Raw genomic sequence first — 23,119 nt, forward strand, 5'->3', positions numbered from 1 at the left:
ATAAGTGTCCACTTCTCCAGGGCTGTGTTGCAGTTCCAGTGTGTGACAGGCAGTTAGGTATAGTTTTATTCTTCAGCTGTCGATGGGCAGATATAAAGAGTCACACAGCTCTGATTAAAAGTCTTATTTTGCTTTAGCAGGCCCTGGCCCACCTAGGGCACCAGCACTCCCATAAAGACTCTAGGAGTGAATGTTACACCAGTACTCCCCACACACACTCTGGGACAGAGTACCATACCACACCAGGACATTTTGCAGAGGCTATTCAGAAACACTTAACAAACAAACTGTGACAAGGGCACATTCAGTGTCTTGTGCCCACAATCTGAGGATCGTTGAACGTCACAACACACAGTGTGGTGAAGCGGCCTCCTCTCAGCACTATATAATGAAAATAAATATATTCTCACATTTGAATTTACTAGTTTTGATGAATAAGTCAATCACATAGTTTCTCTGGCCACAGGCACCAATCTTTGTTTCCAGTGGACTGGTGTCTTCGAGCTACAAAGCGCCGCAAGACGACCCAGTTTGTTCTCTTATTGGGATACAAGCTCAAACATATCTACTGCACACAGCAGCACAAAGCACCCTTGCGGCACATAGTGACAAAGGGCAGGAGGCGGACAGGTGGGTGGATGGAGATAGGGTGCATGTGCACAAGCACGTGCATAAAGAGCCGGGGCACCAGCACTGTTGTACCCTGGCTGTGCTGTTTTATAGAGTTTGTCAGAGGCAGATCTCCAAAAAGCGTCAGGAAACCTAATGCAGACAGGTGCTAAATGTGATGACAAAAGAGAGACCTATACTAAAAGGTACATAGATTGTACCAATAATATTAAAGCTCCTGCAACTCTACTTTTTCCTCCTGTTACTAACAATTGTAATTTTATAGACGCTAAAACTACACCCCTTTACTACTAAGGGAACTCTGGCTGTTACTACCAACAAAAACAACTGCAAAAACAACAACAACAACAACAACAACAACAATAATAATGATAATTCTGATCCTACTAAGACTGCATGCCGGCACCACCAAGGTTACTACTATACATCCTACAAGTAAAATAAATAATATCAGTCATACTGCTGATGCTACAACCTATCAATTCAGATAAGGCTACTCTCACTACTAAAAGTACAACTAATACTACTACTACTAATAAGAATACCAGATTTAATAATATGTGTATGGAAATTGCTACTATTTCTACATACCATTACTTCTAAGGGAATTCCCAATACTACTTTGATTACTAATAACATTATTAATAATTGATAATATTATTGCATCTCTACTGTCTAAAACTTCTACTCTTACAACAGTTACCACTGCTACTGTTACTAAAAAGAATTAGAACAAGCTACTTCTTACTACAAGTGCCCCAGAATGGGGCCTGTAACAAAGTTTATGGCTCCATCAGGAAGTTCAAGATCTGTGGAAGCTCTTTTAATGCAACTCTCAGAGATTTCGGTTTCTGAGAGGGAAGACTGCAGGAAACAATGAAGAACTACTGTGGGAAATTAAAGTCAGAATTACCAATTCCCCCATACTTCTTCATTACTCAAGGGATTCTCGGGTTTCAACTGATAATCTCTGTTAGATCAGCACCCCTGAATTTAATGGCACCACAGCTACCATTAACTCTAAGGGTGCAGAATTACACCCATCATTAAGGTTGGTAATACTACTAATGTGCCTTTTACTGCTAACAACAACAGCAAGAAGAAGAAGAAGAACAATAATATTAATAATAAGAAAGAAGATGAAGAAAAACAACAACTACAACCATAAGAAGAAGGAGAAGAAGAAGAAGAAGAAGAAAAACAACAACAAGGAAGAAAAACATTATTATATTCACCAAAATGAAAGATATGAGGAATAATGATTGACTACAATTTGCCCATCTAAATATAGACGGGCAAATACTTTTAACATCAAAAAATGAAAATTACGATTTGGATCTGTTCCGAAATATTCAGTTGATGTTAACTGATGCTTTTAGGACGACCATGGCAAGAAACATCAGTGTGTGACATTTAAACTAATGTAATACCCTGTTTGAGGACTGACTTGAAAAAAATGATTGAAAGATTGAAAATCTTTCAGAATTCTGCTGCCAGGTGTGGTGCAAGTATCTCCAAAGAGCATTGCCTTACTCCTACATTATGTAGATCAGCGGCTCATAAAGAAATTGATGATGTTTAAAGTGGCACCTTGATCTGTAAAGCAATCTGGACTGCTGAGGGTATGGTCCTAAAGGACAAAAATAAGTACTTTATGTCAAAGCAATATTAAAGAGCTGTTAACTCCACCACAATTTCAAAACTCTACCTATGGGTGTAGGTTACTTCTTGTCAATGTGACAATATAAGGGATATTCTTTCATCAACGTTGAGGAAGGAGGAAAATACTCTACTAGAGCACTGCTTTCCAAACTTTTTAGAACCACCACCTAATTTTTAGAATGACAAACGTTTGCGACCCATCTAGCTTTAATGGATGTGGGTCGGGTGATATTCTAATGCAACTAAAGCATTGTGTGGTAGATCACTGTCATTTACAGACAGCACATTTTCCATCGAAATGATTGCTAAATTTGCACAGACATACAGATTTACTGATAAAACTATATGGCACACAATTGACAATATGTAGAAAACCAGGTTACAATGAATAGTCATCATTTTTGCACCAACAAGTTAAGTGTCTTGATTTGTTTTGATCATATTAAAATCTTTGTTTCTAACACTCTTCAGAATTTCAAATAAAATGTGTTTCCTTGTTGCTTTCCTAATTGCTGGATGTGTACAGTTCACTTACAAGTATTTACATTTTGTTGTGTGATACAAAAAAATGACACCCCACAACCTTTCCATTCACATACTCTGTACACTAGCAAGTTTGCAACATAACTCACTCAACTTTTGTTTCTCTGACTGCAAAGTGAGAGGAGTTTGTAAACACCAATCCTCATGTTAAAAAGCAGTAACGTGTCAGAAGATAAAGCATGACATATGTCCTCCTCTTTGAAGCTGGACCAATGTGACAAGATAAGTACAAATTTAAAGGAATCCTTATTTATTGTTTGGACTTTCTCAACCTACCAAAAACTGGATCACAACTCACCAGTAGGTCGTGACCCACAGTTTGGGAAACACTGTACTGGAGTATTTTCCTCCTGTGATGCAACAGTTGCACAGAAGGTAAATATATTTTTAGAGCAGGCGCTATGTTGTTTTGGACCAGCTATTTTTTTAGGGGTTATTTACAATAGCACAAAAGATTCAGGAGGTAATTCTGACCTCAGTGGGTGGATTGCCTGCACACCAGGTCAGATGTGGTCTGACCTCCACTTCCCTGGCAGAGGACGGCTGACCATACCATGTAATACATTTTGTTTTTGGCTTGTTTCTGATAACAAAAATGTAGTGGCCCTGATGCAAAGGGTGTTTTCTTCTAGCATGCAGACATACTATTCGTGCTTTCCTTTTCAGGACAGTGAGGGATTTCCTTCTGGTCCTGAACACAAACAATGTTTGCTGGAAGCAGTGCTTAATTTGAGCCGGTGGTTTCAGGTGCTCTGCACCAGTACTTAAATGTCAACACCACCGCTGATTTTGACAGTGTGCCACATGGTGGTGCTGTCTGGCTATTTTAGAGCTGACCATAACAGCAGTCAATTACTGATTCAATATACAACAAAAATGACTATTACTTGCCACCCAAGCCATCCTTATGGCTTTGGGTGCCAGAATTAGTCCAAATTGCCACACTTGTAGTTATGTTGTTACTATCATTGGCAGCATGGCAGGGGAAATGTGTGGTGTGAGCTGCAGTGGCCTCCTGGCGAGAGCCACGTCACTTATTTGTTTACAAATTAAGCACTGGCTGGAAGTATAGGCAATTAGGCCTACATAGGTCCGGCCTTCTGTCATACATCGACCAACAGCACTGTGGTGGGTAGCCTGCCAGTTAAAACGCTCCAATGGTGGAGGTAACTTAGGCTCCTCTCCCAAAAACATGGCACTTTTCCCACCTCCAAGTGAGATGGGTGAACTGTGAGTTTGGTGGGACAGGGACACTGCAGATTAACTCCTCCAGACTCTAAGTGTGCCCCATGCTTATCTCAGTAAGATGTTTGTATGAGGCCTAGCGCTTGTAGAACCAAAAATTGTTACAGCGCTCTACAAATCCAAATACCAAGACAATCATAATTGATTATTGCTATCAGTACTGCTTCATATAAGTACTACTGCTGCTTCTGCTACTAGTGCTACTATTATCATTGCCAGTAATAATAATGTTATTACAGCTACATTAGCTCTAGCTTATTCTTCTAGCACTATGACACCTCTAGTAATAGTGTGCTTTACAAAAAAGGTGCAAAAGAAACAATTGATGGACGGAATGCTGGACAATGCGACCATTCACCCCCAGTCACAAAGATCTGGGTTTAATCCATCATTCTTTTGCTCACCACACCACCCCAGTTTGGACCCAGCCATATGTAAATCAGTCTTGACACTGTTCCTTGTGGGAACAGTCCAGCCCGAACTGTCACGCCAGGTATTCCCTGGACCGGAAACTAGCATCCTGGCACCGGTTTCAGGGCATCACCCTTCATCAGCTAGGCTAGCTTGAATCCAGTGGTGTAGTGAACACGAGTACCCCACGTCTGGGCATACCCTTGCCACTTAGGGCGACATATGCAAAAGAAACAATTGATGGAAGGAATGGTGGACAATAAAAACATTCACCCCCCAGTCACAAAGATCTGTGTTTATTCAATCATTCTTTTGCTCACCACACCACCCCAGTTTGGACCCAGCTTTGTGCAAATCAGTCCTGGCCTGGGAGTTCGGGCTTGACTGTTACCATGAGGCACTGGGTCAAGACTGATTTTCATATGGCTGGGGTCCAACTGGAATGGCATGGTGAGCAAAAAAACAATGGATTTAGGCCCAGATCTCTGTACTGGGGTGAATGTATGACATTGTTCTGCATTCTTTCCATAAATTGTTCTTTTTGCATTTGTCCCCCCGAGTTGTACAGGTATGCCCAGAAGTAGGTCCTGTGCTCTTCATGCCACTGGATTCAAGCTATCCTGGCTGATGAGGGGTGAAACCCCGAAACCGGTCCTAGGATGCTGGTTTCCAGTCCAGGGAGGACTTGGCCTGGAAGTTCGGGCTTGGCTGTTCCCATGAGGCACAGGGTCAAGAATGATTTTCACATGGTTGGGTTCAAACTGGAATGGCATGGTGAGCAAATAAATGATGGATTTAGGCCAAGATCTCTCTACTTGGGTGAATGTATGACATTGTTCTGCATTCTGTCCATCAATTGTTCTTTTTGCATTTGTCACCCCAAAGTGGTAATGGTATGCCCAGATACGGGTATGCCCAGACGTAGGTCCCCGTGCTCTCCATGCTACTGGAGTCAAGCTATCCTGGCTGAAAAGGGGTGAAACCCCAAAACCGGTCCTAGGATGCTTGTTTTCAGTCCAAGGAGGATCTGGCCTGGCAGTTCGGGCTTGACTGTTCCCATGAGGCACAGGGTCAAGACTGATTTGCATAAGGCTGGGTTCAAACTGGAATGTCTTGGTGAGCAAAAAAACGATGGATTTAGGCCCAGATCTCTGTACTGGGGAGAATGTATGACATTGTTCTGCATTCTGTCCATCAATTGTTCTTTTTGCTTTTACAAAAAAAGGTAACATAACATAAGCTGCAATCACAAATAATAATAATCACGTTGATGCTACTACTACTTATCTTTACTACTATTTCTGATACTATTAAGAGTACTACAAAAAACTATCTGTACCACTAGACTACTACTACTACAGCAATTACTATTACTACTATTATGATTACGACTGCTACTATTACTACTACTACTACTAATAATAATAATAATAATTGGTTTTGCTATTTGACATTGCAATAGCATGAGCATGCCACTTGTGTGGTCCAATAGTGATCAAGCCTAATAGTTTTGCGGCACGCTGAAGCATGCATACGTGATTGCGTGTGTGAATGCACGAGCGTGCCTGCATGCGCGCAGCAGAGTTCTATGAGAGAAAACATTGGTTCCATGCATGAGGTTCATGCCAGTGCTCTGGATTGCGCACATTGACGCTGCACTTAAACACCCATATGTTTGGAAGAGTGTGAAGGAAGAATAGTGCATTCAGATGTTTGTTCCTCTGGTGTGTTACTATGGGCCTCTACATGGTCCTATGGCTATCTTGCATATTTCAGCCCTAAAAATATATTTTTATTTAACTAAGCATCTCTTTGTCCAATGATGTGGTAGCATAACTCAGACGTTGGGATGAACCTATAATAATGCTAGCGCTACAACTGCGATAACTACTACTACTATGTTTTCTATTTTTTTGTATGTCTCGCCTCTGCTTGCTTCGGCTCTTAGTACGGCCTACTACTGCAAAGCTGCCGTGTACTTCCAGGGCTTTCTTTGTTCTAGCCTTAGCCTGTTTAAGCCTCCTGTTTAAGCCTTTAAGAAACAGCATATATGTGGCTGGATTAAAATATTTTGCACTGAGGTGCTATTTAGGGCCATAGTTCCTATTTCAAAGGAGGTGTGTTTTGCTATAATTCTATTTGTTGCAGTCCTCAGTGGAATCAATGTTTGAATATTGTCTACAGGAACTCTAAACTGGAAGTCAGAAAAGGGTGTTGGCTAAAAAAATAAGTGGCATTGGCAAGTCTAACTCGGATTGGACAATAGTTATGAGAGATTTACAACCTCCTGGTTATGGATATACTCATTTTTTAGGATTTATAAATGTTTTCCCGGTTATGCCTGGAAATCTCCAACAGTACAGGCATTTTGCAGAGTTAGAAGGAGCTTGCTTCCAGCCAAGCTCTGAGATCTAACAAACAAGTGTTTTTGAATATTTCCCAGGGGTGATAAACTGATGGATGTAAGGGGGCACAATTGTGGAACGCGCGCCCGGGAGAGATCAGAGAGATTTAATGTATAGTTGGGTTCAAGTGTCCCTAAAAACCTGGTTGTTCAACAAGCTAAGCCACACAAACACCTGGACACCAATTTAGGTTTTGGCACTCTACACTTTTGGACTTGGCTGAACATAGTCTATTTTAACCCTGTATATGTATTGACTTTTATTGTGCATGATGTATTAATCTAAATCATAAATTTACTTACTACCGCTACTACTCATGCAAACTTTTTTGTGAATTATATTTTTCTCATGTACGAATATGCAAGGGTATATTTGCACTAGCGAAAAAATCTGAGCCAGTCCAAATGTGCTTGATAACTTTTTTCTATTTTTTCTACACCGGAAGAACACTTACCTTTCCCACCTACAAACACATTTTATGTCATTCTCTTCCGCTTTTCACCATGGAAAGCGATTGCCCCTGACTGGGGTAAATCTGTGATATTTTGAAGGGTTGGAGGCATAGTTGTGAATACCCACAAATGTGTATGTTTGTAGGTGCGTGTTTGCAAACTTCCGGGGCCCTCGAACCATATGAAGCCGCTCCCCAAAATTTTTCCAGGGGCGTAATGCAGGACCCTGCAGCGCAGCCCCCCTCCCCCCTTTCAGGGGCCACACAATCTTTTGGGGGTCCCACTCCGCCCAGGGCCACTGAATCTCTGTGAGATATGGGACACTCAGGGGCCCCTCTTCACATTCTACATGGGGGGCATCATTTTATGTTAGGCCACTGCCTTTCTCCACTACCTGGTCATACATTTACTCACACAGATGACTTTGGGTACGTAAATCAAGTCACAAAAACCCACCATGTGCCCCCAGAAACTTCAGTGTGTCCCTCTGCTGTCCTGCCAAGATCTCTCGCTCACCTGCTTCACACTCCATTGGAAGCGCCATGTCTGTCCTGGGTTCACACAGATACAAGGTGGGGCGGGTTTCTTCAGCCTGAGAATGCGCACAGGAGCGTGCCAGGATGTGAGTGGCTGCTGCGCGGAGCTCCTGTGAATACCTGCCATTTTCTAAGGAGGCTAGTGAGTGATGGGCCCTACCCGGGCTTCTCCCCGCCTCGAAAGCATTGAGCGTCTTTTCAACACAGACTTAAGGCGCAGAGACCCGGAGACATTCCGGGGGAAGCCTTCGTCTCGGATGCAGGGACCTGACACTCCCTGTCTTTCCGAAAACTTTTTATTCTGCTGCACGTGAGGGGGCTTTAAAGAGCTCACCTCGGTCGTGTCAATAAAACGAACCATTTAAAAAGTCACTCTAGATTTCACCTGAAACTCAAACTCATTAGGGGGTGGGGCAAAAACACCAACCAACAAACTCAGCATAGGGGGCGGCCCAGTCCTGCCAGGTGGAATTACAAAAATGCGTGATTTCTAGGCTCCGGGTGCTACTCCATTCATAATCTTACAATCTGGACTTTTTCGCTATCCGGCCCATTAACCATGTGCAATTGTATCACTGCCAGCTGTCTTTTATGGTGTTAAAAAGACTACTGCAAGTAAAAGCGCACAACGCGGATTAGCTATTACACAGGCCGACAGCCAGGTAAGTGCATCGGTTCACCGCAGCACCCAAACAGCAAGATGCAGGTGATGGATGAATGGATGGATGGAGGGAGGGAGGGAGGGAGGGAAAGAAGGAAGAAAGGAAAGAAGGGAGGAAGGAAGGGAGGGATTGACAATGGCCAATACCATGAGTTTGGGGTACATAGCTAGGGTAGTAGATTTTTTTTCGGGGGGTTATTAAAAGCTAGATTCCCCTGTGAATAGAGGTTCACCTCATGTATCCAGCCTCAAATAGACTCATTATTTCCCAGCAGGCCATAGCCCTTGACTGAGCTGCCAACAATATCCCAACATGTTTCAGTGTTTGTCAGGTTCCCATCCCACTCACCATATTTTAACAGAAAGCCTTTCTTTTCTCTCCTTCTGCAGAGGTGTAAGGATAAGCTGAATGCCCTGGCCATCTCGGTGATGAACCAGTGGCCTGGAGTCAAGCTGCGGGTGACCGAGGGCTGGGACGAGGACGGTCACCACTTTGAGGAGTCCCTGCACTACGAGGGCCGGGCGGTGGACATCACCACCTCGGACCGGGACCGCAGCAAGTATGGCATGCTGGCCCGCCTGGCCGCGGAGGCTGGCTTCGACTGGGTCTACTTTGAGTCCAAGGCCCACATCCACTGCTCAGTGAAAGCAGGTAAGATGGAGTACCTTTCTTCACAAGAGGCAAACCCTGGCAGAACCAAACAAATACTATCTTTGTGAGAAATGCTGCATTATGAGCATGAGCACTGGACCCTGTAATGCCTTTAGGTACCTTCAAGAAAGTGTATCAAACAAGTAAAAGTGCAGCTTAGTTCCCTTGCTCTGTTTTATATCCTACCCCAGTATCAAGGTGTCCATGCAGTTAGCATTGAGTGTATGTGTGTGTGAGGAAGAGAGAGAGAGAGCGTGTGTGTATCTGTACTTTGCGTTTGTGGGAGAGTGTGCATGTATTGAGTAGGACTGTGGTTATGTGAGATAAATTGTGACTGTGGCTGTGTGTGTGCATTAGTGACTCTGACTGTATGTGCACACTTATGAGTGAGTGATTGAGTAACAGAAATTGACATGTAGGATTATCTATTAGTATGGAGGATGTGTGAGTTTGTATCAGTGAATGGTGTGAATACTTTGTATGCGTAAGCACATGCATTTTATTTATTTATTTATATGAATACATATAGGTTGCACAAATATCTGTAAATGTGCCCTGGTGCTAGGCACACAGAGAAACTGCCAGGGTCTTACAAGATTTTAATGATAGAATAGCTAGGTTTTAAAAGGTCTGAAGGCCAGAAGATTCTGTTGTGGTCAAATGTGTGACGGGAGAGAACGCCAATGGTTTGCTCCCAAATAAGCAAAAGAGTGACTACCTTGCGTGGGCTTCTGAATTCGAGAGACTAATAGAAGGTGAGCTAAAGAAAAAAGTGTCCGTGATGGGATATACCAAGAAAAGAAGTTGTTTGATTAAAACAGACTCTATGGCACAGATGTCCTGTGGCAGATACAACAAGTCATACGCTGAAAGCGTTTGACAATAGGAAGCCAATGAAGAAAGACCAGGAGGTTTGAGACAGAAGACCAGCGGGGAAGTCTGAGTAACAGTGAGCCCCACAATTCTGTATAATCTGTAGACGATGCATCAGATGAGCAAGGCGGGTGTGATAAAGAGTGTTGCAGTAGCTCGGGCAAGGCTCAATTTTAGCCCTTTTGGACCACTGCAAAGAGGAATGATAACTGAAGGAGTCTTGGAACTTTCTTTAGCATTTTCAAGTGCTGAATCCAGTTCCCTAAGGCTTTGTTTTGCTAGAAGGAGGATAAGGACTGATCAACAATCAAGCCTAACTTGTGAACTTGGGGCAAAGGAGTGGAAAAATCCAACACAGTTAGCCACCAAGGACAGGGCCAGATAGAAAGACTGGTTCCAACGATGAGTGCCTTCACAGTGTAATATGTTGTTTATCGTTGCTGAGTGTGCAAAAGAGCCATGGCAAGCTTCACACGATACAAAGCCCCCCCGTCAAAAATTGCAATAATTAGCATATTACACTCCGCACATCTACATATGTGCTTTATGACATGCTATTTCCTCGTGTATTTGTTTTAAAGAATATATTTTACTGAAACTCAAATGTAAGTTATTATATTTCTGCAGAGGTAAAATCACACTGCGTTAAGATTTTGAGAATGTTAGCAGAGTTCTTTCCCAGTGTAATGCCAATGTAAAATGCAATATGCGAGGTAGTAAACAGCACTTTTCTGACATCAATTTTGCTGTTCTGTGATAATAATATGGAATTTGACCATTCCAAGGAGGTCATGAATGAGCATATGTGAGTTTAATAGTACAGTTCGTCCTAATTATGTCTCAATGTGTGTGCTATGTATGCAGTGTGTGTGTGAATTTGAATATTTGAATGCACTTGAACATATATATTTAGTTTGAGTTTAGTTCCCTGAAGTCAGTATCTTCAACATTATGTACAAGAATGAAAAAATGTTTAATGGAAAGGAAAAATGAAAGAATGTAAGATACAAGAATGAACAATCGTGAGGACCAACTACAAACAAATTAAAAAAGTACATCTAGAGGGGCAGTTTACCTGTATACTTTTGCTCCACCGGTCACACACTGCCCGAGTCTTACTTCTGTGTGCCGTAACTACTCGTCGCTCAGATCAAAGCTCGTCTCACCGGTTGGTTACTGCAGTGGAGCAAGCGTGGGCCTGACTCCTAGGGCTGGTTATACACACCCTCTTGCTGCTATGATTTTAAAGTCTGACCATGTTTTAATTTAAGACATAGGTTTTTAATCTTATATTGTAATGATTTTAAGTAATCACACAATAAATTATTCATTCATTCCTTGGGCTGGTTATGCCACTGAGTTAAGATGGTGTGCTTAGGGCTTTACCCAACAACCTCTGCTCTAAGTTAGAGTGGCATTGGGTGTATAGAGCTTCATATGCTAGCCAAAGATTTAAAGATGGGGGGGGGGGACCTTACAGGAAGGTGAGACCCCATAGACATAGGCAGGGCTGGCCTTTGCCCGCAAAGCACCACAGGCGACGCTCTACCACCTTCACGGAAAAATACCACACACACCGTCTGCTTTTGATGACGCTGGATCTCATGCAGGGTCCTTCCTTCCCGCTTTACCTGTATCATCCAAAAGGTGAGATCTTGCCCAAGAAGCCGCGGTCCGTGCAGATAACAGCGGTGGGGTCGCTAAAGGGTGTATTTCGAGGGATGATGCCGAGGGAAAATTAAATGAATAAATAACTTTTCCTCGGCATCGTCCCTCGAAATACCCCCTTACCTGGCCCACCGATGTTACCTGCACGGACTGCGGCTGTGCCCAGGTACCAAATTGGAGGTGGGAGGGTGAAATGTCGAGGGGACATTAAGGAAATGACAGCAGAATTATCACTAGGAGGGTCGTCTTTCTCACAAAAAAATGATGTTCTTATAGAAATGATAAAAACTGACAACTCACTGATGGACAACGTGTTGCAACAAAAACACATTCTTTCAAAGAAAACTGTGTGTGACATAGTTGTCTTCAAAAGAAATGAAATTGTACATTTTCTTTCTTTGACATCCACTTTTATTATTATAGACAGCGTGCCATGCTCGGTAATACTGCAATGGCCTTAAAATAGGTCCCTTTGCCTCAGACTCGCCATGGAGGGTCTTCCTTGCATTTACAGGTGGGAGGCGGTAGCGAGACCAGTCAGGTCACTCAGATCAGTCAAAACAGACATCATACAGTGTCTGACATGCAAAATTGACCAGTTCTCACTGTCATTCTTGTGTTAAAGAATATAGCATTCTCAAGTCATATTTATAAACATCATACACACGACATAACAACTATTTACCACTTTTCATATTTATTTCAGTATTTATATAATTTTGCATAATTGAGTTTCATCGCATAGGCACAGCTAATGCATGAAATTCCTATCATTTTCCAAAAGCAGCCATGGTTGACCACCCCTCAGGCCCCATGTGACATCAGCCCATTCAGTTGTCTTGAGGCCGGGAAAGACCCCAGCAGGTCCCCCCATAAGTAGTTATTTACAAGGCGAACCCAAGTGCTCCCTCCAGATACAGGGGGCTTGGGTCAACATTAAAGCTGGATCCTCAAACAACCATGCCAGAGCAAATGAAGAAAATGAAGGCTGCATTGCTTACACAAGATAGCTAATACCAAGAACACCACACAGTGTATTTTGCTTGGCCCTCCTCAATCCTTGTGAAGTGCACTGAATAAAGTGGAATGAGGCATAAAGGATTAGGAGAGTTAAAGAACAGGTAAACACATATACCAGCTGCTTGCAAAAATGATTAAACACACATTTTAGAGCTAAGTCGGAGGGAGACTGCTACATGACAGATGCAAACCTCTCCATGCAGCCCTCAGAATTTTGCCACCCAAGTGTGGGCCCACCTAATCAAGTTTTGGGCACTGTTAGAAATGGGGGTCTCTAGTTGGCAATGGTTTGCACATTTGTCCAAGTAGGATCCCTTGCTTCTAGTCAGGATAAGGGAGTCACGCCCTTAGACAACTCCTGCTCACCCCCTTGGCAGCTTGAAATGAGCAGACAGTCTCATCTCAGAGGCAGTGTGTAAAGCATTTTTGCACACTTACAGTAATACAGTGAAAACACTACAAATGGACGCCACACCAGTTTAGAAAGTAATCTTCATCTAAACCAGAAAAGACTAAAAAGACAACAATCCACAACACATATATTCAGATGTCACCAAAAATAGGTTCTTTCCACAAATAAAGCTTGTAGTAACAAATAACTCCACCTGGAGCTATTACGACGTTGTGACAGGTGAAAATCTCAAAGTACAGCGCCGACCGCGAGGTGCACGGCGTTGGGCCCAGAGTCAAGCGGACCACAAAGAACAGTATCTTGGTAAACGATGAAAACAAAGACGGTGCATGGTGTCACGGGAGTAATGCTTCATTGGCGCCGGGTGGTGTTGATTCCTTATGACCACAGGGGAGGCATTGGTTCTTTACTGTGCTGCAGGGAAGGTGAGGCGTTGGTTCCTTACTATTGCCGTGGTGACTCACATGTAAGAAAAGGGGAGGTTAGGGTCTGGCAAGTGGGTGCACTTGCCAGGTCAATATGGCAGTAGAGACCGCATGCAGACACTGCACTGGCAGGTCTGAGACCCCTAGGAAAGGCTGCTTGTGTGGGTGGCACAATCAGTGATGGAGGCCCACTAGCAGCATTTGACTTACAGGCCCTGAACACACACAGTGCACAGTACTAGGGACTTAGTAGTAAGTCAAACAAGCCAATCATGGAAACACCAATCCATATGCACAATTCACAGGGAGAGCACAGCGTCGGATTGGTAACGCGGGCACTCGGGCAATGCCTGAGGGGCCGGTGTCCGATTCTATCTGTGGGTTGCATTTTTGAGCAGTCTGGGTGGCCGATTTGGGCAACGTCTCTATTGTTCGAATACAGCCAGAGGCCCAGTGGGTGTCTGAGTGGCCTTTGTGGAGGCAGATGGGCGCTCATTACCTCCTGTTTAGCAACAGGCAGAGGTACCACTCCCTTTGTCTCGCTGGCCGGCCCATTAATGTATGCATACTAAGCGTGGCAGGGGGCCTGAGCAGAAGTGACCTCACTTATTTTCAGGTGTGTTTCACCAGTGTAAACTAATGGTGCATTTTTTTCAACACCCCCACCCCTTTTTTAGAAAAAAATTACGCCGAAGCAGTGATTTCAGTAAAGGCATTATGCAAATGTGGGCTGATTTTATTTTTTTGCGTGCCCGGGCCGATTTTTAATCCCAATCCAACCCTGGGAGAGCATATGCACTTTAGCACTGATCAGCAGTGGTAAAGTGCCCTCAGTCATAAATCCATCAAAAACAGGTCAGAAACAGGAGGCCAAAAAGAAAACAAATTGGGGATAAACCCACTGAAAAAGCCAGGTCTAACCACAGACATGTGTAACTCCCGCTCATGAACAGAGGGACGTGAGGACCATCTTACACAGAAAAGCATAGAGAGATCATTCTCACACAGAGAGCTAGGCAAATACCCATTCACACATGTAAGCAGGTGATAACTTGCACACTCAGAGATGACACTTATATCAGAGAAGGGGTGTTGACTTTATTTTCGGGGACAGGCACAAACCTCTACAAGTGAGACCGGAGTTATAGGTAGACGCTGGGAAGACCCCGCTTACAAGGAAATCAACTTGAGACCTTATGGCTACATAAGATGGGATATGATCTCCAGAGTGGAACTTAATGTCTGTAGAAGAAAACCTACTACTGTGCTCAGAAACATAAGAATTGGTGTTTATACTAAATCACTGCTTACTGGCTAACAGAATTCATATGTCTATCACTTTATAGTGGGAAATATCAAAGCCCAAATATCAAAGCCTACTTAATAAAATGTTATCAAACTTCACATATTTATAGCATTACCCTCTGGTTCAGGTTAAATACATTTTACTAAAACTTATGCACAGTAACAATCAGTATGGCATACGTCATATATGCAGATCTGCAGAGAGAAATATGCTATTTATAACCATTATTGAGGGGGTTGAGGTTTAATTTTAAACCTTCTATAGCTTTTGTACCATTTGACAAAGCATAATGAACGGTTTCTATAGTTTGATTCATCCACATTGACTCTCACTTAGAGTGTTTTGTGAAGAACCGTGAAAGGGGGGAATAGTTATAGGCAGGGCCCCAATAATGCTACATCTCCTAGTACTTGTCACATGGAAAAAATGCAACAGCAAGAAGCAGGGCGGATTTTCTTCAAACTTAGATGAGGTGAAGTGGCTTGGTCCACCTTGCATCTCTTAGGAGGTTTGGAGAAAATTCATTCAGTTGGGTTTACAAAAATGTAAAAACATCGGGGCCCAAGAAGGACAGAAAAGTGAAATTGTGTCTAGATTTTTGGTTTGTTCAATCTATCAAACAGAATGTGAAGAAAATAAAATCTGATTGGACGAGTGACATTTTTTCCTGTGGTCCAATGAAGATTTTCAGATCTCTAGATCCCACAATCTAATTGGTTGGCCACAACTTAAAAATTGTAAATGCTGTGACTCTATGTGATGTGAGGGTTAAATCGGATCCACCATTGTGAAAAAATATGTGGGAGTATAAAGGTGCAGATGGAGCATTCCCTCAGTCCTAGGGTGGGTGTCGTTAGGGGATCATGAAGGAATGGTTAAAGGTCACCCTAGGTAAAAACAGAATACACTTTACTTACCATGGGATCTGCTACTATTGCCATGACTCCATGAATCCGCGACCTGTAATTTCCTATTTATGCAGCTGAGAATCTTCAGCACGATTTTGAATCTGTGGATCCCAATATGTGAAATGCAAAATAATACATAAAAGAAAATATACCTTGCAAATGTCCACAGCCAGTGAATTCTGTGGAAATGTGGGCTGGGTGCAGACCTGCATCAAAGGCTAAATTCTTTATGACAAAGCTGAGGATATGAGGTGGGCGCATGACCTGCACAAATGTCAGTTTCTGTACACAACTGTTCATAATCGATGGGTTATCTTCACAAGGAGGATTGTCAAAGTGCCTGGCTAAAATGTTGACTGCAGGCCCAAACTCAGGGTCACCCAGGCCCTGATCTTAACACCCACTGTCCTCAATGGCTTATTTTCACAAGGGGTATTGGCGTAGGGCCTGGCCCTTCACCTAGTCCTCACTTGTATACCCTTCTGTGCAAGACCAAAGGCCCAGCACAGCTTGTTTTTAGAATGGGAGCTGGACACAGGGCTTGTCCATTGGCTTCAAGCCCTGTGCCTAAAGCCAAGTGTACATCATGGCTGGTTTGAGTGAGATTGGGCTTGGTGCAGTATAACATAAAAATAAACAGTAGCGGCCCGTGGAGGGAGTACCGCGGAGCGGTGGGGAGGGGCAGGGTGGGAGGTAGTAAACTCTGGCTCATGGCCGACCGAAATAATGTAAACAAATAAATAAATAAAACTAATTTCATTGTGCTCCCTGAAACGCATTTGGCGTTTCAGCGCACACAACAAAATTTGTTTTATTTATTTATGTGTTTACATTACTCCGGTCGGCCGTGAGCCGGAGTTTACTATCCCCCACCCTGCCCGTCCCGTGCCCCGCCCCTCCCCGCCCCGCGGCACTCCCTCCACAGGCTGCTACTGAAAATAAATAAAAACTATAAAAGATTTTTAAAATATAAGTTACAGTTACCTTTACTTGTACGACATAAAAATGTGTTTATATAATCCTCAGAAATTCTATTTTAAATTACAGTGACATTACAATGTAAATCCAAAAGAAAACTCGAAATTACCTAGTTATGGTAAGCTACTCAAACCACAACTCACGGACAGGACAGTGACTAGCAGGCTGTATCTTGAGCATGGCCAAAGACATTCTGCAAGGGGTTTTGTCTCCATGAGAATTTGGTACAGAGTTCGTCTGAAGCAATAGCCCTGCACTCAAACCCACACTGCGCACAACCAAAGGCCATGCATTGTTGTATATGTCCTGTGTCCTACCCTAAGTATATGTGGGACAGCTCTGTCAATTTGAGGTGTTAAAGTGGCAGCATGTGGGAGGCATGAGCTGCATATTAGACGCATGAGTTTTAGTTTGCACAGCTTTATATATGTGTGGGTGTGTCTGTGAGTGGTGCCATGTATCGATCCAGATACAAGCAGATGGATGGATGGATGGATGGATGGATGGATGGATGGATGGATGGATGGATGGATGGATGGATGGCTACAGATAGAAAACTGATAAATAATCTCTACAGAGCACATGTTATGATAAAGTAATGTCATGGCTAATATTCAGTTTTCTTGCCTTACACACTTGTAGGGTGCTAAATCTACCATTGTAAACCATATTTGCTTTTGGAATTATATATTTGTATGTGTATAATATATGTGAGTTTAATTATGTTGGTTGCACACTAAAAAACACATTATTTTATGTGTAGCTCTTGGGCAGAGAACTTAAGAGGAGGGGGTCAACAAGGAACAAAGAGAAGAACTGAAATATCTGTATGAATGTATGACTTGACATCGCGGTTTTTACACCGCTATACGTCTACAACGCAGTCATTACAATGCAAGTCGTTACAACAACTTGCGCTGGAGGGCACTGGACTTAGGAGAAGTATGATTTACTATTCCAACTCCAGCCACCGTAACAGTAGGGAAGGTGTTGGAATAGTAAATCATTCTATTCCTTAGTGTATAGCGTCATCCAGCGCAAGTCGTTGTAACGACTTGCGTTGTAATGGCCACGTTGTAAACATATTGCGGTGTAAAGAGTGCGTTGTAACTGATGTTTCCCATCTGTGAATATACATTTTTAGAGGATAAGGGATAGAAAGCTAATGTATCTGAATTTGGATACATTTCACAACTGTAAACAAGGTTACCTTTCACTTTCCATAGGAAATATGAAATCCAGTTTTGACCCATAACTTTGGTAGTCTTAGACTAAAATTAACCAAATATGCATAGGGATGCTACCATGCTAACACACGTAACTTTTGTCAAACATTGGTCAAGGGTTTCATACTTTGAAGCAAGCAGATTTGATTTCCTATGTGCTTCAAACAGAAAACCCTTTCATGAGCCGCTTCAAAAATGTTTCCATGAAACATGACAAACACATTGGGTTGGTTCACAAAAGTGTTTAACAGTACCTAAACTAGTACTCCTGTAGTAATCCATTACATACTCGTACATGCCTATGTGCCTTGGCCTCAAAACATCTACAATGAGAAAACTCAGGGGATATCCATAAAATATTTGTAAAAATAGAAAGGATTGTGCTTTTTTGCACTTTTACTAATAGGAATTTGGTTGTTTTTGGGCCGATTAAAAAAAAGCATTTGTGAGTACCTAAACTATTTTGCTTGTAGTAATACGTTACATAAATAAAGCCGGTATTTGTAAAGTGCGAACTAATCACCTCTTAGGGTCTCAAGGTGCAGGGGGCCGTCGGAGGATTAGGTGAGCTATTGCCCAGAGTCACATGATGCTGAGCTGCTACCGGCCCTGGGGATCGAACTGTGAGCCCCGCACTCTGGAGTTAGCTGCTGTAGCCACTGCGCCAGACCTCTCCCACATACTTTTACACGCCCTTGTGACTTGGCCCCAAAACATCTAAAATGTGAAAAATCAGGGAATATCCATACAAAATAATTAAAATAGAAAGGATCGTGCTTACTTTGCACTTTAGCTAACAGGGAGCTGTACATGTTGGGCTGATCCACAAAAGCATGTACTAGCACTTAAAAGAGTACTCCTGTAAAACTACTTCCTATATATATACATTCTTTTGTGAATTGCCCCATAGAATGCATTTGTCAAGATGCATCTAGAATTTTGGCATGGACAGAAGGAACTCCGTTTCATTAAATGCCTGGAGTACATGAACATGTGCAAAACTCAACAAAGGCATTACGGATCCATGTATGTATGATTACTATCTATACATAATGATACATGAGGTTTTTAGCAAAAACAAAATCTGATTTTGTTCTAAGTATATATAGCATGTCACACCAAAATGATGACTATAGATTGGATCAATATCCATGCACTGTGACATGCATAGTCTATTAAACCTGTAGACAATAAATGTTTACATTATGCATTAATGCCGTAATGCATAATGAAGGATAAGTGAATCTATATCTGTACACTTTCCATGCACATTGGCATTCACAGCAGTAGATGGCCCTTATACTAACATATTTTTCATGACTAGTACATGATCAAAATGTTGACTACAAAGAGAATGTGGAAAGCTCATGTGTATGTTAAAGAGATACATATTATTGTACTATCGATACATAGTGCCATGGACAGTATTCAGTGGAGCATAAACAACCTCATATTAATTCTTCTTGAACATACAATTTACAGCTTGCATGGACACAGTGGATGAACAATGGAAAAACCTCATATGGTCCATCTATCAAACATCATGTTAAATACATTGAAGATTATTGATCCAATATAAAGATTAGCAACAGTCACATTCCAGCAAGTATTAAACTTTTTTCGAAGTCATAGCAGAAATATTGTTTCTGGCAGTTATTACATCTCTCTCAGTAGCAAAAGACAATTGGAGTCAGCAGAGTTACTTCCAGAAATGAATGGAAGGGTTACAGTATTGCCAGCACACTCTTGGTTGATCAATAGAAATGTTTGTGATGGTGCAGAGAAAAAATAGGACTATTACCCCGATGATGGGACATACATTGTACCCTTTCAACCCGAATACCGGGAAGTTCACAATGACGTTGATTGATATACAAAATGCAACACAAATATAAAGACAACAAGAAATGCACGATAGATACAAACATGGTTGATGCAATCACTAGTCCTTTCTTTATAGCATTAGATAGCTGTGCATAAATCAAAACTATGTGCTACTTAACTCTATTCAGTAACCATCATTCACTTAAGAAAACAAAGCAATTCATTGGGGGGGGGGGGGGAGTGTTCAGGATGAGTTAGGTAATGACTAAAACAATTACAAAATACAAAGTGTCAAAACAGTGGAATGTGTGTGTTATTAAAAGTAATATTAAAGTCTGAAGCACTAGGAATGTTAGAGCCTAAGGTGTCTAGTTAATGCTCTGAGGTGGTCACAAGGTAGTGTCATATGACATCAAAATGAACTAATAAAGAAATCCAACGTTAACTCACTCAGAGTAATGCCTTGGGTTGCAGGTTGTGGTGCCTTAGGTGTTGATTGGTAACTTTGACCTTAGGTTTTATTTATTTATGTACTTATTTATTCTGGTGTTACATTACACACTTGTTATATCAGATCTTTATTTGTGTACTGTTACACATGGCTGGGATTGGGACATTTATCCCTTTCAAATGAAATGATCACCAGTTTCTAGGGGGGCATAGTCTGGGATGGACAGAGTTTGAAATCTGTAGCTTCAGCTACAGACAGACTGGCACTGGTCAGCAAATGCTTTGTCTCCCACCCAAGGCGCCCACGGTGTTCTAGTAGCTGAGGATTATTTTCATGCTTTTTGTTGTCTTTATTTTAGTGGTATATGAAACTATGAAATTAGTATGTGTATCCTGGACATCCTCAGTAACAATATGGGCTGACAAGTTGCGGGCAGGGGACCCCAAATGTCAATTTAAAATGAGCCCACTTAGTCAGCCGGCCCTGCGCTGATCATTGAAAAGGTGATTTTTTGAAATAAACAATGAAATGATTATTGAATATGATATTGTACTATACCATTTAACTAGTTTACTATACATTAAACTGCATTTAAGAAGGTCAACTGTGTTTATAAGGAATGGGTTTCGAAGCTGCTCTCTGCAGTGTCCAGCTAACAAATGACAGTCACTGCTATCAGAATGTCCACACTGCGTCTCCCTTTTATGAAGATAACCCTAATTAAAAAAAGGCAGTGATGAAGTCGAACAGAGTCCATTGACACTTTCATTGTCTAAAAGGATTGCCAAACTTAAATACTAAATAGGTCAGAAGGAACTAATTGTAAGACTAAGCTTTTTCATTTGATAAAATGTATAATAAGGATATTATAGCATTTCTGTAAATGTTGGGAAATAATTGACTGTATAAGATCACCCCCATGATATATGGGTTTTGAAACAACAGCACTGTGCAATGGAAGAAGAAAGCAAGTAAAGTGTGTGTGTCACATTACACTTACAAGTATGCTCTACAAAGGCAGACTCACAGATGCAAGGCAAAGAAATTCTACAGTAGTAAAGGATCAAACATCACCTCCCTGAGATATCGCAGGCCTCTTATAAAAGACGCGGAGCTGACCGTAAAAGGAACATGTTTTCAATTTGGACCACTTCCTTTTGATGATAACTTAACACTCATATAACAGTTAATTAAAATATCGCTGGGTCTGTTAAATTATATCTGCAAAATTAGTTTGTCCCGGCGGGGGCAGGGGGTGGGCTGCTCAACATGCAGGAAGAATAGGGGCTCGTCCCTATCCTGGGAGGAAGAGGCTGCTGGTCCCATCCGCTGAGAGGCCGACGGCTTATGGTTTGCATCACTTCGGACCTGCGGAAGGCGAGCAATATTGTCAAACGTATATTTATTTCATTTTTTAATTATGGGAGCTGACCGCAAGCTTTATTGGCCTGCCTCGCTAGTAAATGAGTCAGGGGCGGCTGCCCCCGCGCGATCCCTCGCTCCGTCGGGGCTCTGATTAGCCGAGATGGAGATGTGTAAGCTGACTTTACAAGGGGAAGCCCTGCCCTGCCACCACAATTACCGCGGTCTGGCCAAAACTCATTTCCACTGCGGCCGAGGCGAGCGCATTGTTTCAGCCCCGCAAACGTCCGAACTGCTCAAGACGAGTGGCTGATTCATTTATGGGCCCGGTTTCATTAATTTCCATCAAGACCCGGCCGGGACTGCGCGTTTCTTCGTCTAAATTGCATATAAAACATGTAAATGGCCGTCAAAATATGAGCGGCCTTTCATCTCTGCCATCTGGACAGACATCCTTGTTTGTCTGTCGAGTGTCTGCTCGCGGTCACGGCTCTTGGGCCTGGAAGTGGCGGCCGGCGCACGCGCCGTGTTCACTCACGAGCGCCACGTGCTACTTCAGCAAAATGTAGTTAAGGCTGGCGTTACTGAAAGAGCGCATTTTTGTTAAATGCCTGCTGAATTTGAGTGTTTGAGAAAAAACACTTGTGGAAAACTTCAAACATGCAACACAACTCTTTATCTGCATAGGTGATGAGTTTGTAGAGTTTCATTTGCACAAGTGGCATTGTGTGGTGTAATGTGTGGTGTGGTTTGTGACGTTATGCAGAGGTAGGGTAGGTATGTTATGGTATAATGTGACAAGGCATAGCTTTACATGACATTGTGTGATGTGTTGTAGTACATAATCCAACACTGCTAACTTTCGTCTAGCTTTGATTTATACAAGTACCTCATACATACACAAATACAGCAAGACAATCATGGTATGGTAGGGCATGGTATGCTATGGTATGTGGTACAGAACGGTTTGGTAGGTATGGTATGGCATGGTATAGCATTGTATGGCATGCTATAGCAGGGCATGGCTTGACTTGCTATGGTATGGTATGGTGTGTGTTACTGAACGGTTTGGTAGGTATGGTATGGCATTGTATGGCATGGCATGTCGTGATATGCTATGGCAGGGCATGGCTTGACTCACTATGGCATGGCATGCAATGGTATGGTATGTGGTATGGAATGGTATGGTACGGTATAGAATGTTGTATCATACAAGTTTAGTAGCAGGGCTGGAATAGAAACCGAATTAACATCAGGCAAAGACGCTCAAACCAGTCCCACACAGCAGGAGATTATGACAAGAATGTGCCCACAGGGCACGGATGGGCTACCGCATCGCATCCTCCTCTGAACTCCGCCTCCTAGCTTGCAGCCCACTAGGGAAAAAACAAAGTAAGGGTTCAACCCTATGCTATAGTTTATTGTATTGTATGTTGTGGCGTAGTATGACAAGGCATAGCTTTAAATAT

At 42.4% G+C, this 23,119-nt stretch overlaps 1 protein-coding gene across 1 annotated transcript in view; it reads left to right on the forward strand.

The window, feature by feature from the left end:
• The window catches only part of SHH (sonic hedgehog signaling molecule), a 44,316-nt gene that overhangs the window by 13,466 nt on the left and 7,731 nt on the right, over positions 1–23,119 (forward strand). The window contains exon 2 of the mRNA XM_085631973.1: positions 8,936–9,197. Coding sequence (XP_085488099.1) covers positions 8,936–9,197 — 262 coding nt within the window. The remainder of the gene's footprint in view (positions 1–8,935; positions 9,198–23,119) is intronic.

This window comes from Triturus cristatus, chromosome 10 (assembly GCF_964204655.1).
Source record: "Triturus cristatus chromosome 10, aTriCri1.1, whole genome shotgun sequence".
In the NCBI taxonomy this organism is placed as follows: domain Eukaryota; kingdom Metazoa; phylum Chordata; class Amphibia; order Caudata; family Salamandridae; genus Triturus; species Triturus cristatus.